At 37.6% G+C, this 15,067-nt stretch overlaps 3 protein-coding genes across 4 annotated transcripts; 1 reads left to right on the plus strand and 2 right to left on the minus strand.

Moving 5' to 3' along the window:
• Positions 1-619: 619 nt before the first annotated feature.
• Positions 620-4,175, minus strand: LOC140791663 (uncharacterized). Of its 2 annotated transcripts, none has more exons than XR_012109609.1 (6): positions 3,794-4,175; positions 3,605-3,680; positions 2,348-2,478; positions 2,170-2,266; positions 1,918-1,999; positions 620-1,139 (listed from the first exon to the last, which is right to left on the minus strand). XR_012109609.1 is itself a non-coding variant. In XM_073142274.1 (6 exons), the coding sequence occupies exons 1-6, from the start codon at positions 4,070-4,072 to the stop codon at positions 1,119-1,121; spliced, it is 660 nt and encodes a 219-aa protein (XP_072998375.1). In that variant the 5' UTR covers positions 4,073-4,175; the 3' UTR covers positions 620-1,118. The 2 variants fall into 2 exon arrangements, 1 of the variants encoding a protein (XP_072998375.1); XM_073142274.1 differs by having other exon boundaries at positions 2,170-2,240.
• Positions 4,176-4,987: 812 nt separating this feature from the next.
• On the plus strand, positions 4,988-7,725 carry LOC140792464 (uncharacterized). Its single transcript, XM_073143486.1, has 6 exons — positions 4,988-5,336; positions 6,042-6,153; positions 6,233-6,326; positions 6,476-6,653; positions 6,727-6,796; positions 6,969-7,725. Exons 1-6 carry the CDS (start codon positions 5,011-5,013, stop codon positions 7,296-7,298), a joined length of 1,110 nt encoding a protein of 369 aa, XP_072999587.1. The 5' UTR covers positions 4,988-5,010; the 3' UTR covers positions 7,299-7,725.
• Positions 7,726-10,646: 2,921 nt separating this feature from the next.
• On the minus strand, positions 10,647-12,302 carry LOC140792628 (probable methyltransferase At1g29790). The gene has a single exon (XM_073143731.1). The coding sequence runs from the start codon at positions 12,121-12,123 to the stop codon at positions 10,804-10,806; it is 1,320 nt and encodes a 439-aa protein (XP_072999832.1). The 5' UTR covers positions 12,124-12,302; the 3' UTR covers positions 10,647-10,803.
• Between the last annotated feature and the right edge of the window lie 2,765 nt (positions 12,303-15,067).

The raw sequence follows: 15,067 nt of genomic DNA on the forward strand, positions 1-15,067 counted from the left end.
GTAAAACGATCCTATGACTGCCTAAAATTTAATACTTTCTTTAAAAAAATTAAACAAACAACTAATGAAAGATGAAAAGAGGCGATTAGGAGAATTTACATAATTTAGAGGGTTAATGTGCCGCCATAAATGAACAAGAAATCTATGTGAAAATAGATAATAGTTAAGAGAGTTTGAATCCTTGATTTTTCACTAAAAATTGCAACTGGGTTTCACTGCGTTGATCGCAGTTTAAATTCCAGCGTAGGATTATGCTGGTTAAATCATGGTCTTGGTAAAACATCCATCACTAAAGCTATACTACCATTAAGTTTCCAAATGATGCTACATAATGCCATTGTAGCCTTTCCATAGACAAGTAGGACAGTTCTTTTACAATTCTCAGCTAATGTTTACTTTATGGATCACCACCTGTTCATATACATCACACATGCCTAAAATAATTTATCTGTCAGCTTCTCTCATAATTAAACATTACAGAGAAATTGCTTAAGCTATTCATCTATTAACCATGAGTTCATACTTACCTAGAGATAAGGCTATCTAATCTGGTCAGGGCTTTTGTGAGCAAGATAAAGTGAACCCAACTATACTGTGAGATAATAAATCAACAATAATCTAATCAAAGTAGAACAATTAAATTGAACATAGTTTGAAATATATTATACAGTAAAAGTTGTCAGCTCAATCAAAATTAGCTGTTGCTAAAGTAGTTGTTAACATCAAAAGGGTAATGATACAATAGTAAAACACCTGTTATTTTATCACGTTAATAATGAATTAACTTAGCAAACTGGGACTTCTCCATTGCTACTCCTGATAGAAGAGAGTCAAGTATAGCACATCTATGAGGATGTCTAAAACCTTGACAGGACCTTCAAAGATAGGCCAGACAGGCCAATAGACCTGCTTATGGGAAATGGACAATGGTTCTTCACGATCTCATATATGATATTGTATCAGGAAATAGGAATTCTCTCATTCCTCGATAGCATTGTTGAATATCCATCCTGTGCTGAAAACCACATTCAAAGATCATAATTGAATTTCCTTCAAGAATCTAATCAGCATTTGTAGATCGACTTTACACTTGATCGAAATCAATTTCTTCAAGAATTTCATTTTAGAGGTCTCATGCCCTGCACAGGAGATTGGGAGAGTTACTTGCAGTTCTACATGGAAGTTATGTATGGAGATATTATTGCAGCCTATCCATGAAAAAGAATAGAAACAGATACACTAGCAAAGAATGTACAAACAGATCTTTTAAGTATATATATTCCCTTAGGAAGCACAAGTGCATGCCTAGTTATATATTCTTGCATAAAAAGAAAAATTAAATTAATCACATAAAACAAGATAACTAGTTCCCTTGTTGAAAGAGCTCCATCTAGAGGTCATACAAGATAATCTGTTATCCTTTTGGATAATGTAACATGTACGTATACAATTCTGTAATCTGTCAAATTTTGTTATTTTTCACAAAATAGTGCAGTAACAACATGTACAGGACTGGCATTTCTCATGGGTAGTGACATGCACTAAAGCATGTCATTAAGGCATGCGATGGATGAAATACTTCAGAAGGCATCACTGGAGTAGGCAGAATGCAATGTGCTCAACTGCAGATTCCTTCAATAGATGTCTAAAACCATCCAGTCTTTCCTTATAAATAATGACAATGAAATAATATCTTACTAAAAGTCATTTCAGCTACTTGCAGGATAGGGTGAGCTACTTTTAGTGTGCAGCCGAGAAGTCAAACACCTGGGAGCCAGTTTAGGAAGAATAATTTTCTGTGGAGAATTTATTGTCTTAACCTGCATTTAAGTTGCAACAATGCCATCTTTTTTACATCCATGTTCTATCATTTCCCAATATATTTGTACCTCACATTAATAAAAATATGCGAATTACCTTAGACGTCCTCAGTTCATTCACTGCCATCCGAAGAGAATCATCTGATAAAATCAATCTTGATAGAGCACCAGTGCTTAGCCTGCATTGTCAGATGGTGTAAACAGAAGCATTCACTGTTAATCTCAAACTCCTCAGTTCCTTTGAGAGATCCAAAGGATTTAACGTAGGATGTTACAAACATATGTACAAGAACCACTTTTCAAATAAAGAGGTTAGTGCAAATACTAAAAGAGATTGAACCATGTATACCCCAATATTTTTGCTGCCTCCGACACTGAACCTTCAACAGCAAATATTAGATCCAGCAAAGACTGCATTCCCTGTCAAAATAAATGAAGTTGAGACACTGCATGAATGCAATTGTCAGGATTGTTCATTCGTGGATAGGGAATTCAGCTGTGTCACTGAGGGAATAGTCTGAGCTTACCAGAGAAAACTTTGGATTATTTGGGCCAATTTGAGGACCAACATCTGATCCTCGGATAGTAGATTTAGCAGGCAGAATCTGAAGAAGATCATGAGGAGGAGCATATCCTTCAAGATCTATTGCCTTCCTGACTAATCAAGAAAGAACAAAAAAAAAGATGAAGAGAAAAAAACTCTCACTATTGGAAGATGAATTTACTTCTTTTAATCATGTCTTAGGAGGAAGAAGGGGGAAAATAATGTGCAAGAATGACAATACCAACATTGTGAATACAAATGGGCAGCAAATAATCATACAAGTAATGAAGATGGTTCTAGCATCAAATATCTGAGTGGACTTCAGAAAGAATATGTTGGTCAAGCAATTAGGCAATAAGGTCTGAAATAATACAATATGTTTCTGCAGGGCCATTAAACCATAGATAGCTAACTTGAACATGCCAAATGCCACTATTCTATTAAAATGAATTCCCACCTAAATAGTAGCATACATATGACTTCTTATCTCAAGCTTGGGGAACCTATCGAAATCGCAATAAACAGGCCTACAACCTAAGCAGAAGGCCCTGCCTTAGATAAAGAAATCTTGATTTGACAAGAGTATGCACTGGCTCAAACAAAATCTAGCAGCTAAATATGACTAGGAAAAGACTCTTTTTCCCCTCTCCTACAGCTTCCTCAGATCTAAGGCCTGACTTAATATGATTAATATAAAGCCCATGTTCATGTGGTGAAATGCACAAACTATTCTGGAAAAGATTTATGAAAATAATATAGATCGTGTTATGCACCTTAACTACATTTTTAGTGCTTCCTTATTTCTCATTGACAAGTTATCTTTCTAAAGTACTACTTGTCATGCTTGTAAGCAAATCAGCTCACCGCTTGAGTGTTTTTTTTCCCTTTTCAATCTGCTCAATTAGTATAAGATTTAACCAATTACATTATTAAATACAGATGCCTTAAGCAAGAGCCGTTCATGCTCCTAGATAAGTCCATCTGTCATCAGCTAACTAATTCCACATAATTCTAAGATAAAATCAATTACGAGACTCTAAGCTTTTCCATAATTTTGCGTACGATTTTTTTTTCTAAAAAAGATTAAAGCAAATGTCAGTAATGCTCCTTTAATTTTAAAACTTATCGAACCATTCGGTTAAAAAGACTACAAGATAGTCACAATCTGCAACTCACAACCAGTTTCAATTCATCAAATAGAAAGACCAAAAGACAAAAAGATAGAAACGTTCTCAATAACCTTTGAGAGCCAACAACGTCCGCAGCCGCGCCAGAGCCGAAGCCCGATTCTTGTGCTGTGACCGATCCTCCACAGCCTGAAAGTGTTCAAGAAGCTCTCAACGAACAAAACCAAGATTTCGATTTTGATGAAAATTAACATGAATTCCAATGAAATGCGAGGAGAAAGGGACATGGATTGTTTATCGACCTGGGCAACGATGCCGGTGGGGAGGTGCTTGAGGCGGACGGCGGATTCACGCTTGTTGCGGTGCTGGCCGCCGGGGCCGGAGGCCTTAAAAGTATCCAAGTCGCACTGCGCCATGAGCTCCTGGTCGGTGAGGACCAAGTAGTTCGTTGTGGAGGAGGAGGAGGAGGAGAAGGAGAGGGTTAGATTACGAGATTGATGGGTTCGCGGATGATGGAGAAGAGGAGGAAGGATAGGCTTCGGAGAAGAGAAGAGAGCCGATCTTAGGAGTAATCGAGCCATTGATTAATGAGAGAGAGAGAGAGAGAGAGAGAGAGAGAGAGAGAGAGAGAGAGAGCCTCGAACTGGAGAAGCAAGCCGATAAAGACTACATTTTTTAGGGGTTAATTACATCTTGACGCCTCAACTATATCTTTATATCAGTTGCACCCCAGAGAGAAAAATAATTTAGAAAGATACACCCCTAAAAACTATTTCACAATTTTTTTTATCATTCACGAGCCCAAAGGCTAGATATGGATTCGACAAAGAGCTAGCCCTCCCTAGATACAGAGACAGTTAGGCTCCACCGAATTTTTATCTACCTAGTTTAGGCTTTAAGTTATATGCGTCGCCGAATAATTGTTCTGAACAAAACGCCGCTGAGACTTGCTCTAAGTTGTTGTGTTGTCAAATTGTCTTCCAAGCTAACCACACTGTCAAACTATCAACCAAATTAAACCAAGCTATCAAATCACCAACCATCAAATAATTTCTCTATAAATATTAATTATTTGGGGTTAGAGTTGAACTCATAACCTCTTTATCAAGGTACCTATCAACTCTACTATAGTTGGCGAGTATTTTACACTTTGTTTGAACAGAGAGAGAAGAAAAAAAAAGAACATAGGGAATATAATTTTCTCTATCTTATTTGGATTTAATCTAGAGAGAAAAGAGAGAAAAATAATAAATTGACCTTGCCTGATTGAAGAGGAGAAAATAACATATTTATCATTAAATTAACTAGCTATAATATCTATAAAATTGCTTTTTAAAATAAATGAAAGTAATACAAACAAGCTATCGCAAGTTAAAATATCTAATACTTAATTATTTTTCTTTAAATTTGTAAATAGAATATCAAAAGATCCAGTACATTGTAATGACCGTTCTGCCCTTCCTCAAAGAACATTTGAGAGGATTGGTTGGGTGTGTGAGAGAGTACCAACTGCTAAGATATGGCTGTTGCTCTGCTTTCCTCGGCTCCGCCCTCTCAAAAACTTCATCTCCTATTCGTTAACAACTCTTCTCACTTCTCTTCTCGTTTCCCTTCTTCAACTTATTCCTTTGGCCATTTGAGAGGTACCCATCATCTCAAAGCTGCTTCAGAGGGCAGGAGCATAGCTCCCAAGCTTGGAGATTGCAGTGGAGAGCTGAGGGAGATTTATGAGAGCTGCAATAGTTGGAGGTGGAAAGAGTATCAAGTTAATTACCTTGTGAAGGGAGTGGGTCCTCCCTTGCTGCTTGTTCATGGGTTCGGTGCCTCTATTGCCCACTGGCGCAGGTAAAAAGACTAAAAAGATCCGATTTTGCTGGGTTTTTTCTTCCCCACGATTAATTTCTCTGTTTTCATTTGAGTTATTTATTTGTCCGTTACTTAGAAATATGGATGTTGGTATTAACCTGTGAACATGGTAAATGGTAAGAATTGCTTCTGAACCCTCTACACAATATGGGTGTGTAAAAATCTGATAGTAGGGTTTTAGGATTATTTAAGTGCATGAGAAATTCTTGACCTTGATAAGATAGAATTGTCGAGTGGATTGGGAAATATAGATGGGGATTTACATAAATCCCTGTCCAAAACTTGGACTTCTGAATACCTGGAATTCATCTTTCTTGATTAGTTCTTGGCATAAGTTTTGGTGTTGAGATGAATCTCCTTATCAATTCCTAGTTGTGTTTCAATTGTGGTCATATTCTGATAATGACTCCAATTTACTTTTAGAATTTAGTTCCTCCTGTTTGGTCCTGTTTGGCAATATATATTTAGAATTAAAATGCAGCTCACATCTTTGCTATCAACTGTTTGGTTTTGCTTACTATTAAATTTCATTCTCTTCCTTACATCGTCAACTTCTCCCATGCTATGTCCTTATGTTTGGCTCTTGTCAACACCGGATAGCTTGTGCAGCGTAGAACTGCCATTTTGTTCCGTCAAATGAATCATCACCCTTGAGTAACATTGGGTTATATATGTCTCGTTCAGGAATATTGGGGTGTTGTCAGAACACCACACTGTTTATGCAATTGACCTGCTTGGATTTGGAGCATCAGAGAAACCATCGGGATTTGCTTACACAATGGAAGTATGGGCTCAGGTAAGTTTTCTTCTTCTGTCAGTGAATCTTTTTTGAATTGATATCCATTACTTAGCCTTACATACTATATGTTCAATAGTTGATGCTGGACTTCTTGGAAGAAGTTGTAAAGAAACCCACGGTGCTTATTGGCAATTCAGTTGGAAGCCTCGCTTGTGTGATTGCTGCTTCAGGTAAAGAAGTTTTAACTTATATAGTTTCAAATTTCAATGATTTTCTGGTAGTTGCTTAAAGCCATTAAGCCTTATGTATGGTTTTATTATATAGAATAAGCTATGTCTTTCTTTTTGGCATGAAATGATGTTTCTCACTGATGAAACAGAATCTACTGGAGATCTGGTCAGGGGTCTTGTTTTATTAAATTGTGCTGGTGGCATGAACAATAAGGCAATTGTTGATGATTGGAGAATCAAACTGTTGTTGCCTTTGCTTTGGCTAGTAGACTTTTTACTAAAGCAAAGGGGAATCGCGTCAGCTATTTTTGAGCGGGTAAAAGAAAGGTAAATTGGCCTGCACTTCTTAGATTAAAAAAACTGACCTCATGTAGTATTCTGATAATTATGGCTGATATAGGGAAAATCTGAGGAACATTTTACTTTCTGTATATGGAAACAAGGACGCTGTTGATGAAGATTTAGTGGAGGTAACATAGAGTTCTAGTTGGTTTCTCTGCATTGTCTTTTATGCACTTTACCCTTGGTGAAATCAATTAATTGAGGTTTCCTTTCACACTCTACTGATAAGGTGTGCATCATCATTACCTATTCATCTAAGCTATAGTAATATTACTGACATGTGGTTGCCTTTATGTGCAGATAATCAAGAGACCTGCTGATGATGAAGGGGCTCTTGATGCTTTTGTTTCTATAGTCACTGGTCCTCCTGGGCCAAATCCTGTATCCTTGATGCCAAAACTCTCTCTCCCTGTCTTAGTCTTGTGGGGAGATCAAGATCCATTCACTCCTCTTGACGGGCCTGTAGGGAAATACTTTTCTACACTTCCTTCCAAGTGTTCAAATGTAAAGCTGCATGTTCTGGAGGGAGTTGGGCACTGTCCGCATGATGACAGGCCGGACCTAGTCCATGGACAGTTGCTTCCATGGTTGGCTACTCTTCCAGTTCCTAATGAGGTTCCAGTTATCTAGTTGCAAACAACACATGGATAATTCATCAACTTTTAAAGAAGTAATTGGCATCAAGAAGGGTTATATGGATATGTTTTAATCAACTTTTTGAGAAGTACATGGCATCATAGAGTATAGTGTGGATATGTTTCACTATTGGAATGAAATGAGAAGGCAGATGCTGAACTGTTGATTCGACTGACAGTACTCAGGACTCTCTATCTGCAGCCATGAGCTATCTAAAATTCATGAAATTCTGTCAACTTCGGCAGAAGATAGAGTGGAAAATAATGAATTGGCAAACTACTAGATAATTTGGAGTTTCAAAGTTACTGTATTTTTATTTTTGCCATTTTTTATTTTGTTTGTATATAGATGAGGATTTCTGCAATATGTACCTTTTTCTGTTGGAAACTTATGGAAATCCTATGCAATGACAATTTGTCTATGGATAAAGATTATGCTCACCTACCAGAATTTGAAAATATGTGTCATATATATATGGTTTTGATCATGCTCCTGATGATGTCTTTCTTCTATGTGATGATTAATTAAACATAGATTCTTGAAAGGATCAGCTGGGAAGTATCCATGTTTTGTAGATCATGGATGTTATCAAGGTGCTATTAATTAATAGTTTTCATGGTACATGTCTTGAGTCATGACATTCGAGGACCTAGTAGATGTTGATGATTAGTTGAGGAGGTCCCAAAGTGATGTTCCTCCGGGTAAATGATTCTCCCAACTTATGTCAAATAATTGTACATGCTATCCTTAGTCCTTAGTATAGTATTTCTGCATACATATAACATTTTTAAGGAAATATTGACTGATTGGTTGTGAAAATTCTGTATTGTCAGAGAAAGAAAGAGCCATATAATCACACTAGTAACAGCCCAATCTATAGTGAATCTTATCTTGATGCATTTTTTGTTCATAAAATTTAAGAATCCTGAATTTCTTCGTCTAGAAAATGGTATGAAATTCTGAAGTTATCTGAATTATAGCCTTACAGGTCATGCATCTATCTGAAGTTGATATATGTGAGTTAGTAGCTTTAGTTATCTAATATGTGACTGATTATCTGAGTTACAGCCTTACAGATCATGCATCTATCTGTAGTTGATATATGTGAGTTAGTAGCTTTACTTATCTAAGATGTGACTGATTATCTGAGTTACAACCAAGGATTCGAGTTTCGGCCGATCCCGATCCAGGCCGAAACCACTCGGTTTCGGCCTGCTGCAGGCGGCTGCTTGCAGCCACCTGCAGTAGACAGCAGCAGCTGACAACTACTGCTGCTGTCAGCAGCAGCTAGAGAGAGAGAGGGAGAGAGAGGAAGGGAGAGTGAGGGAGAGAAAAGGAGAGAGAGAGAGGGAAAAAGCAAGAGAGAGAGAGAGAGAGAGAAAATGAAAGAGAGAGTGAGGGAGAAGGAAAGATTAAAAAAAAGGGTATGAGAGAGAGGAAAAAAGGAAGAGAGAGTGAGAGAGAGGGAAAAGGCAAGAGAGAGTGAGAGAGAGAGAGAAAATGGAAGAGAGAGTGAGAGAGAAGGAAAGATTAAAAAAAAGGGTATGAGAGAGAGGAAAAAAGGAAGAGAGAGTGAGGGAGAAGGAAAGATTAAAAAAAAAGTTAAGAAAGAGAGAGAGAAAAAGATAAAAAAAAAAGAATGTGGGAGAAAATAGATACTTTAGACTAACAATTAGAGGGATAGAAAAGAAGAGAGGGAGAAAAAGAGATTTTTACTTTTTAGGCTTTATATGTGAGTAATTATTATTTCTTATTTTTTTATAATTTTTTCTAAATTTTTAAAAATTTCTCTAATATTTTTAATAATATTTAGAATTTTATTTAATTAAAATAGTCCGATCCGATACAGGCGGCCGATACGGCCGATACGGCCAATACAGCCGATACGTATCGTTTTTTCGGACGGCCGATCCCGATCCCGATACCGATTTTTGGAACCTTGGTTACAACCTTACGGATCATGCATCTATCTGAAGTTGATATATGCGATTTAGTAGCTTCAGTTTTCTAAGATGTGACTGGTAATTTTTCTTTTCAACCTTTGCGTCTGAGTCACATGGTGCTGTTGGAGAATGTTATAGATGAACTTTTGAATCAACAACTCAAACTATAATTGGACATAAGGATCAAGTCAGGTACTTCGATACATGGTATAGTCTTTTACTTCTTCTCTCTTCTTAGTTTCTCTATTTTCATCCTTTTATGTTTATGAAGGTTAATAAGTGGATTTTTGTCACATCAGAAGAAAGGAAGTTAGGTCATAACTATAAGTGAGCTACAACAAAGTTCTAAAGTTTATGCTTTTCAGATAGCACGTGCATAATCTTATTTTTGGTATATTGGAGGCTGCACCTCTCTGGAAACTTTCTGCTCTTCGAGTTGTTACCTTGTTTTCTCATCTTCAATTGACTGTTGATATATACAAAGATATTAGAGGAAATTAAACTGAAAGTGCCTTAAGAGGGAGAGGAAAAAGTGAAAAAGGACTTGAGAAGTACTAACAAGAAAAAACATGATTACTTAGTACATGCCTGAGATTGAGCGAAATGGAGGAAAAAAATCAACAACTTGTTAGTTGAATAAAAAATGCTTGTGTGTGCTGGTTATAATTTTTATTTTTGTTTACTCTGTATCTGTTTTATTTTGGTTCCGCTTCCATACAGGTTCAAGCTATCTACTATATCCTACTCTCTTTTTTTCATTTTTCTTTATTTTGGTCTTTTCCTTCTGGATTTGCAGAATTCTAGGCTGTAGCGGTTGCTTGATGATCATGAGTAATGTCTGCTTCTCCCTTCATTAACTAAGCTTCTTATTGCAGGCTTCCCAGACAACGTATGGAGGATTCTGTGAGGACAGCACAACAAGAAGTTAGGACCACGAGATAGAGAATTTGTTGGCTAGTAAAACTAAAAGATTAATCCAAACTGGCACTCATACAGCTGGAAATCCTCAATTTCAGAAAGAGCTACCTTCTTCCAATCAGAAGTGCAGGTGATTTATTTTTGTTTATTCCAGCACTAGTTGTATGAACAAACCGGTCAAAGTTGCTTGCCTTTTATATGTCTAATGCATTAAATTTTCTTGCTTGTGTTGTAAGTACTTGTATTGTACATACTACGTTCTTCTCTTACTGACATTGTATAGAATTATAAATATAAGAGGAATCGCCTGTCTCATTGAAGAAGGAAATCTGGGGAATAGTAAATTAATTCCTTGGTTTTATCAGCTTCATGACAGAACTTTCTTGTAGCCATTTTACCAAAAACCAACTCTGACAATGTGATGCTGCTACACTGAATTTAGTTGACTTTCATACTTCATAGTTCATACCAAAACAAGGAATAGTAAGACAAAATCCAAAATAATTATCATATTCGAATTTTAGTTTTAAGTCCTACATGACAAACAATAAAGGCAATACAACATCAATGATGCTGAGTTTTTTGCTCATTAAAAGTAATAGAACTTTTTTTTTTTGCTGTGACTGCAGTGTCCCAGCTCAAGACATAGGCTTCTCCAGCAGAGCAGAGAGGTACCACTCGTCCTTCTCAATTCCCCGGTCCAGCTTCCGGCCGGCGTTCCACCTGAGCTTGTTGAATCCAATCCGATTGAACATGGGCACGTACGTTGAGTTCATCTGAGACCCAACGCAGAAAAAGTGATCAAGCCAGAATAGGCCCCCAGGCCTCAGCACCCTATAGATATCATACAAGGCAAACTCCAGGACTGTGTCCGGGATCCAGTTGCTGAGTACATGCATGGAATGGACTATATCAAGCGTGTTGTCGAAGAATGGCAGCCGGTGAGCAACGCTGATATGCATCGGAATTAGCCCCCTCGATGCGATAAAGCTGTTGAACGGGCCGTCAAAGTTCATCGAAGTCGTAACGATGGTGATGTTCCTCTCCCTCATCCTTGCAGCGAAAGTTGCGGTTCCCCCACCGATGTCGAGCCCGATGCGCACTGTGCCAGGTGGTTTCGATGCGAGGACTTGGTCAATCGAGTAATCTATCTCCCCGAACTCGTAGAGCCACCGTTTCTTCTCCCGGCTTGATAGATCAAAGCAATCCTTGCAGTCGTAGCTTCCTTTAGCCTTGTTTCGGTTTACTAGACATGAGTAATTCTTGCAGGTGTAAGGGTCCCAGACAATGCTGGTGTCCGGTGGAATAGTCCACATGCTCTCTGGAAATGGCGTGGGCTCAACGTAGCCAGCCGGTGATTTAGGGTGGCAACGGCGGCGAGGAAGGGGTTCGCACCCCTTCAACATTAGCCTTTGGGCAAAGACGTCGTCGGACGGGCACTCCCCACCGGCTTGGTAGCTCATGTATTGGATCAGCTCATCTTGGAACCGGCGGCATTCAGACCCGAGAACTGGGTACATCTCATCGGTCCCGAGGTTGGGGGTGTAGCCTAAGGGGAGCTTGTGGGGTCCCACAGCAAGCTTGAGCTCCCCGTCGAGGTCACGCTGCCATCCATCTGAGCTTTCGACGTTATCTTTTGCCTTCTCCTGACCCATTTCGGCGATGATGGTCTCGAGAAGGGAATTGGCGACGCCGAGACGCTTGTAGAGCTCGGCGGACAGCTCCTGGCTAGCAGAGAGTTTATTCTGGGTGGCGTTGAGCTCGCGGAGGAGCATGTTAGAGTTGGAGAGGTAGATGCTTGGGGTGTAGCCCCACATCTTAACGCCGACGCCGGAGCCGGAGAAGAGGAAGATGCTGAGCAAGTTGGTTGCTACCAACAACAACAAAAATTTCAACTTGGCCCTCCTCGAATTCTGCTGTTGCAGTGGCTTGCGAGGGTAATCATCCATGCTACCCATCTCTTTCTCTTAAGATTCAAGACAAAGATGGAGATCCAATTTTCTACAGTTTTACCTCATGGTCACTTAATCATGGAACTTGATGGGTTCGAAAGTTGAGACAGAGATTTATATCCTCTGATTCTTCTGTCTCTAGAATCTAGATTGGGAAATTTTATAGAGTGATGGATAAGTAGGGGAGAAGCATTGGGGGCTTCCTTGCTGCTTCTGAAGTAAGGGAGGATGGGTTACTTACGATGCAGAAAGGCGGGAACCACGGGGGTCTCCCCTATAACGGCTAGCAATTTTAAAATCCATTCAGCTCCTCGCGCACTGTAATGCGGCGGGTAGACCGATCCAGCTTTTGGTGTAGAGGCCATGATCCAAGCAAGTATCAACCGGTGACGGTTGTTATTAAACAGTACGATAGAGTTGACATACTGATCAATCATAGATTAAAAAATAAAAGTTTTAATATATTTTATTTTTTGTACTTATATTTTAAAAAAATTATCCTCCTTTACTTTAAAATTTCTTAAATCAGTTTTTATTTCATTTTTATGTGATATAATTATTAAATTTTATAAAACTCAGATTTAATAAAACTTATTATATAATTTGCACAATCTTAAAAGTAAGATAATAAAATATGTGGGTATTTTTTGAAGAGAAAAAACATGTTTATATATTTAATTTTTGAAATTTCTTTGGGGTGCTCCGTTAATTTTAGTCGCAAATTTCTATTCATATTTGAACTGGGACCCCTACTCCCTCACTCTCTCATCCTATGCTAATAAACTTTCTTTCTCTAAAATTAGAAAAGTGTTAAGAGTTTCCAGGAAAAGGAGTAGTAGTGCTTTGGGTTTACTTCTAAACAAGTAGTAATCAAACCCAATAATACAAAAGATTCACCTAGTGGAGTGGAGTGGAGTGGAGTGCTGCCGACAAGCAGGACCCGGAAAGCCTTTGCTCTTAAATAGTGCATGTGATTTGGTGAATCATTAGCATTACGTGGCCCGGCTAATTTGGAATAATTAGGGTTTGTTAATGCTCACTTAGAGGAGGTATATATATGGCTAGCGTAGATCACGAGCACGCATCTCGAGATGACCATTCACACAGTCACACTCACAGCCTTGCCGATGTTGCCGTTTCTTCAACGTATTAAAAGTATCTACCCCTCCTTTTCATTGGGACCCTTCCTGATTTTGGAAAGAACAAAGATCTAGGTGCTTATCATTGAAATAATAATAACAATAATAATAATAATAATAATAATAACCGAGTAAAATCACTCCCAATCTAAGTAAACTGTTGGGAGTCATATCTTATTACATGCATGCACGTACTATGGATTCTTCACATGCCCAGAAGAGGCTCAGCGTTTACTACGAGTTTAGAAGTTAAAAAAATCAACTTTGGAAAGTCATATATACATCAGTGATTGGAGTCTATTAATTATTATTGTGTTGATTATTATAGGAATTAAGAGATTGAGTCCAAGTCTTATGCATGAGAAGGTTGACACTGTGTGTGTCTAGTCTATATATATATAGTTTAGAGGCTCAAAAAGTTATACAAATATAAGAATAATTACAAATTAGATCTGGCGAGCAGTTTTCTCTCAAAAAGAAAAAAAAAATAGTTGTTGATTTCATTTTTATAAGCTTGACATATACAAGAAAATAATAAATATCTTAAGTAACTAACAATAATATCTAAACAAAGTAACGAGATATAATAGCAAGTGCCCTTTGAACTGGATCATTGTGCTTTCCAATAATAATAAATTGTAGGTGACCATAGATGTTGACAAAATTGTTTATTGAATAAGTAAATTTAGGTCCGATAAGAGTACAATATTGGAGAGCATTAACAATTGTGGCACTGGGTAATGAATCTTTTAATGTAGCAAGTCTAAGATAAATGAAGTTCTAAAGCATATCGAGTTGCTTGAACACTTAAAATATATCCAACCTGAGCTTAAAGTCAATTTGTAGCATGGTAATAAGAGACAATCTACAGATATAAGAACAAAGATGTGAGAATTAGATTTGTGATAAATAAAGAGAGGTGCATCAACTTTTGATCCTTTGGATCCAATTCAAAGACATTGGGAGCTTGTTTGAAACCTATAGTATTTTCCAAAGTCAACAAACATAATATGAAAATGTATGATTGATGAACCTCTTTAGTTGTTCAGTATAGACAACCTCATTCAATATACCATGCAAAAATACACTGGACACGTTAAGTTGCTTAATTTGCCGACCAAAATAAATTACGAGAGTAAGAACAATTCTTATAGTGGCAGGTATTCGATTGAAATTTTGAACAAAATCAATCCCATTAGACTCGCTCGTACCCTTTTCCACTAACCGAGCCTTATACTTGTCAATCATGCCATCTTTCTTCTGCTTCAGTTTATTAACACATTTAGTATAAACTATATGTTGATCAAATGGTCTAGAACATAATTCCCATGTCCCATTAGTATCCAGTGCACTATACTTCTTTTCCATGGCCTTAAACTAATTTTCAGACTTGACAACTTGATTGTAACTAGTTGGCTCTGGATCATATATGGCAGTGTGAATGAGTGACTGGATGAGTAATGATATAAAAGAATTGATAAGCAAGGTAAGTCTTGGATTGTAGGTTACTAGTTTGAGATCTAGTAACCAAAACTAGTGGATGTTGGGAAAGTAGGTAGGATATGATGCATGTAGCAAAATAGTAGGTATGTTATGAGATATGAGAGATATGGTTGGTGAAGTAATTACTTCCAAGGAGAAAGTATCATTTTAAGTGAGAGAATTTCCTTTTGATCTTCCTGAGTTATCTCATACATTCTCACAATGACTTTCTGAAACTTCTGAATTTTTTTAGTACAATAATAACCTCATAACGGAAGGAGTTATGTGAGATATTTTTGATAATACAAAAATCATTATGCACAAAATAA

This window comes from Typha latifolia, chromosome 7, assembly GCF_019914945.1.
Source record: "Typha latifolia isolate L0001 chromosome 7, TyphaL0001v2, whole genome shotgun sequence".
In the NCBI taxonomy this organism is placed as follows: domain Eukaryota; kingdom Viridiplantae; phylum Streptophyta; class Magnoliopsida; order Poales; family Typhaceae; genus Typha; species Typha latifolia.